This window comes from Mesitornis unicolor, unplaced genomic scaffold (genome assembly GCF_000695765.1).
Source record: "Mesitornis unicolor isolate BGI_N332 unplaced genomic scaffold, ASM69576v1 Scaffold48328, whole genome shotgun sequence".
Taxonomy (NCBI): Eukaryota; Metazoa; Chordata; class Aves; order Mesitornithiformes; family Mesitornithidae; genus Mesitornis; species Mesitornis unicolor.
Genome location: NW_010204793.1, coordinates 3,055 through 6,995, shown reverse-complemented (window position 1 = coordinate 6,995; position 3,941 = coordinate 3,055). Strand labels below are relative to the sequence as shown.

General features: G+C 39.5%; 1 protein-coding gene across 1 annotated transcript; it reads right to left on the bottom strand.

Annotated features, from left to right (window-relative positions):
• FAM8A1 (family with sequence similarity 8, member A1) lies at nucleotides 1-3,557 on the bottom strand (the record flags this gene model as incomplete). Its single annotated transcript, XM_010191158.1, has 4 exons — nucleotides 1-438; nucleotides 768-907; nucleotides 1,119-1,242; nucleotides 3,437-3,557. Coding segments are annotated over 4 exons (530 nt in total), but the record flags the coding sequence as incomplete, so codon positions are not given.
• Between the last annotated feature and the right edge of the window lie 384 nt (nucleotides 3,558-3,941).

Sequence of the window (3,941 nt, the reverse complement as noted above, 5' to 3'; positions counted from 1 at the left end):
ACAGACTGACGAACAGAAGAGCTCCTTCCTGCAATACAGCCACCTTTTTCCTCGTCAATCGGAGGTTAATACTTCCAGATTTAATACATGATGTTTCTCCCAAACTTCTTTGGCATTTATGGAAACTCCAATACTTTGAAGGTACCTGCTGGCATCATACTGCAGCAAAACATTTTCTTTAGCTTCTGGGTCGGTTCCTATTTCATTTGGGCAAAAGACACAGACACCTCAAATTCAGTTCTGGGGGTGGGAGGGGGTCTTTAAAACTAGTCTGGAAATATCATCTTTTGGTATCATCTGACTCCGTTTCTTCTTACCACAATAGTCCCGGCTACAATATCATAGGCTGTTCTGTTATGCTGGAAAAACAGCAGTGTAATGAACGCAGGAAAAAATGAAGCAATAGAAAAATTCTTGATCAAAGCTCGTATTGTGGACCTGAAATGAGAATAAGACATTCAGTGCCTTATTTTTACTTTCCTGCTTATATTAGTAGGTAGTTTACTTTCAAGTTTAGCACCTCAGTTTTGCACAGCACAGAAACAAACCTCCACCATTTAGAAGAGATTCTTTTACCACCTAAATGGAAAAATATTGACATGATTGAATAATGGCCGTTTTATTCTTAGATCACAGAATTTGACAACAGATCTTGCAATCTAATTATTGCAAAGGCCAGTAATAAAGAAATGGCGTATTCCCTTCCAAGTCACACACTTTTCACACTGCTAACCTGAAAGCAGCGTGGCTGAGCTAAGAGCACTTACGTTGTCATGCTGACATTAGAGGACGGAATGACCAACACGCGGCTGGGCGCAACGAGTACGGATGTGTCACACGTCACGACTCGCAGTCCAAGCAAGAATTTCCCTGGGGTTGCTCCACCCGCTCCCCAGATACAGATTATCTGTAAAAGAAAAGTTATTTCAGTTCCGCCGTCGCTTGGTCTAGCAAACTTGGTTTTTGTCAAAACTGTGTGAAAGTCACAAGCTTCAACATAATCCAAAAGACTATAAAGAGGATATACTTTATAGACCAACGGTGACAGAATTTTTTTAAACGTTTATTCAAAAACTGACAACTATTAATTCCAGAAGTTGATGTTTATGAGTAGTTACCTCATAGAAGCAGACTAATAGCCTGTAGATGAGAGCTACCACCATCATTTTCTGCAAATCTTCCATGGATGTATCTTCATCTATTTCTTCTATGATGTAATGCATGGCAAATTTTGAGATGTCCCTGTATAAAATAAGACTGAACTTCAAAACCATCCTTCTAGTACCAATGTTACGCTTTTAGTACTGGAATTCACTCACTCAGCTTTGGCATTAGTAAAAAAACAAAAGCTCCTCAGCTTCTCTGATACTAAACAAGCCACTAAAATTCACAACAGTAGGTTTCTTTCTGAGTTGCTGCTTAGTTTGTTTCATCATTTTCATTACAAAAAGACCATTCTTTATTACTACTTTCGCACAATGCTGGCCCTGGGTAGGGAGCTGCAGAACTGTTCTGAAAATTAAAGAAGAGATTCTGCAAGTGATCATCTCACTGTATAAATGGAAGGCATCCCAGTCTCTTCCTCACAGGAACTCTCGAGGAAGAGGAAAAGGCAGCACTCTTCTCTATGAAGGGAGAAGCTGCAAGTCTCCCTAAACAAGGGAGACCTGGTGTCCCTGGCATGGTCAGGGTTCTTCATTCTCAGTAGTCTTTACTGCTGACCACACACACTCTTGTAGAGGCAGGCACCTTGGCATGCAAGAGGAAGTTTTTAACTTAAAGCAACTGAAACCTCAGCTGTTTACCCTAACAAACATGCGCTAAGCATCCATTTGGAGTCTATAGTCTATTTTCACACGATAAACTCTACCTGGAATGGACGCACTTGCAACATGTATTGAGGCAAGGACTTTTCACTTGCCCATCTCAGTGAGAATTACTACTCATGTAGAAATGTACAGTCCCATTTAAAAATGGTCCACCTGTGTTTGTAGTACTTGCCCTCCTCTTCATTTAGATTTAAGGATTGAAAAAGATAAGGAATTAAGAAAACAGCATGGCACAACCTGCATTTCCCTTCAACACAACCTTGGCCTGAAGTCTCTGTCCTGAGCCTGCGAGGATGTATTTTTTCCATGACAAGTCCTTCGCCTACCCTCAAGCACACCTTATCTTGCAAGCAAAAAAACCCCACGATGTTTCTCTGAAGTTACTTGTAAGAAACTTATTTCCTCTTGCAAAAGTAGCAATATTGAATACACTGTAAGTTGACTGAAAAAGTTTCCCTCTCTTTCCATCACCTTCACTACTTTACAGAAGTAGTACACATATAGTTGTTCCCCATTGTTCCAGCACTTCACTTTGTGTCATTCTCAGTCTACGTGGAAACAAGCTGGAAATACAAGCTGTCGGGTTAGAGCTGCAGCTTTCGGCAACCTAACAGAACTGAGAATTTGGCATTTTAACTGCATGCTTATCTGAATAAAGACCACTGTTCATTTACATTGACACATTTATTGTTTTGGATTTCGCCCTCTTCCACACACCTTTCGAGCAGCAGTTTAAGGTGTCTGAAAGATGTTATCCATACAGTATCGGTTTACAGTCAGTCAACATTTGCAAGGTTCTTTAGCAGAAAACTCAAGACTCTGAAATGGGTTTGTACAGTCATGGAATTACTGATTACACCAAGCTCTCACCTCCTAACCAGACTGAAATATTTGATTGCACCAACCCAACACTGAGGAAACTAAGTGAGCTATGGAATAAGGTGCCTACAGTTAACAAGGCAGACAAAGAAGAAACCGTTTGTGAAATAAATGATTACATCCGAGTATAAGAATGCCAAATGCGGAATCTTTCAGTCTAGTGCATAGTCGATAGACCTGATGCTTAACGATACTCCAGCATGGTAGCATTCCTAGCAATCAGGCTATATTTTAAAAGTACATACATATCTGACATGCAGGATTGGATTTTTTTGTTGTTGTTGTGGGTCAGTGTTGTTTTGGCCACAAATCTAAAACACAGCACCACAGGAGACACTACAAAGAAAATTAACTCCATCCCAACTGGATCCAGTACAGTGTTAAAGGCTGTTTAAAGAAACAAATGTATTTGTCATTTTTTCTTTGACAATTTTAAAGGACTTTTAAAAAATCTTGCTATGGCACCCCAGAAATAAGAATGCAAGTCTAATCTCTCTTTAGTAAGGAGTTTGTGAGCCTATGGAGACACCTGTACAAATTATTTGTTTCCTGACCCCCAATCAGGAAGTATTTAAAAGGAGGTTAACCTAGTGGTGCTTCTTCCTCAACTTCTGACAGTTATTAAGTCCCACCATACGCATAAGCAAACCATATGTATGTCACAACACCTCAAAGAGCACAAAGAGCTCAAAGCTATGTATAACAAAGCATTTAACTGTTCAACTTACTTTATTCCACTGAGGTGCATAATACTTAAAACAATGGTTGCCTTTATAAAGAACAGAATAAAAAAATCCACCATCTCTGCTATGAACCTGTGTGCCAGCGAAGGGATTACGAACTCCCGACCTGTAACAGAAACAGTTAACATTACCCAGATTTTACTGCACTCACACAAAGTTAACACCATCAGCTGCAGAACATCTCACATTAACCTCACTGCAAGAACATAATCAAGGCCTTGATCTCACATAATCTTTGAGAAAACTTCTAAAAGTATATAAATAAATGATGATCTGAATTGTTTAAACTGAGTTGTAAGAACTTTCTTAAATTAAACTCTTTCAGTCCCCTCATGATCAGGATTACACACAAAACCCCACCACCCCAGAGAGCCCAAAGTACATTGCAAATGCATTGATTTTTGTGTTCTTTCATTTAGAGCAGCCTCACGGAGAATAGATTTCAGTAAATCTGAGAGCTCAGATAAAAGGAAAATTGGATCTTAGATCC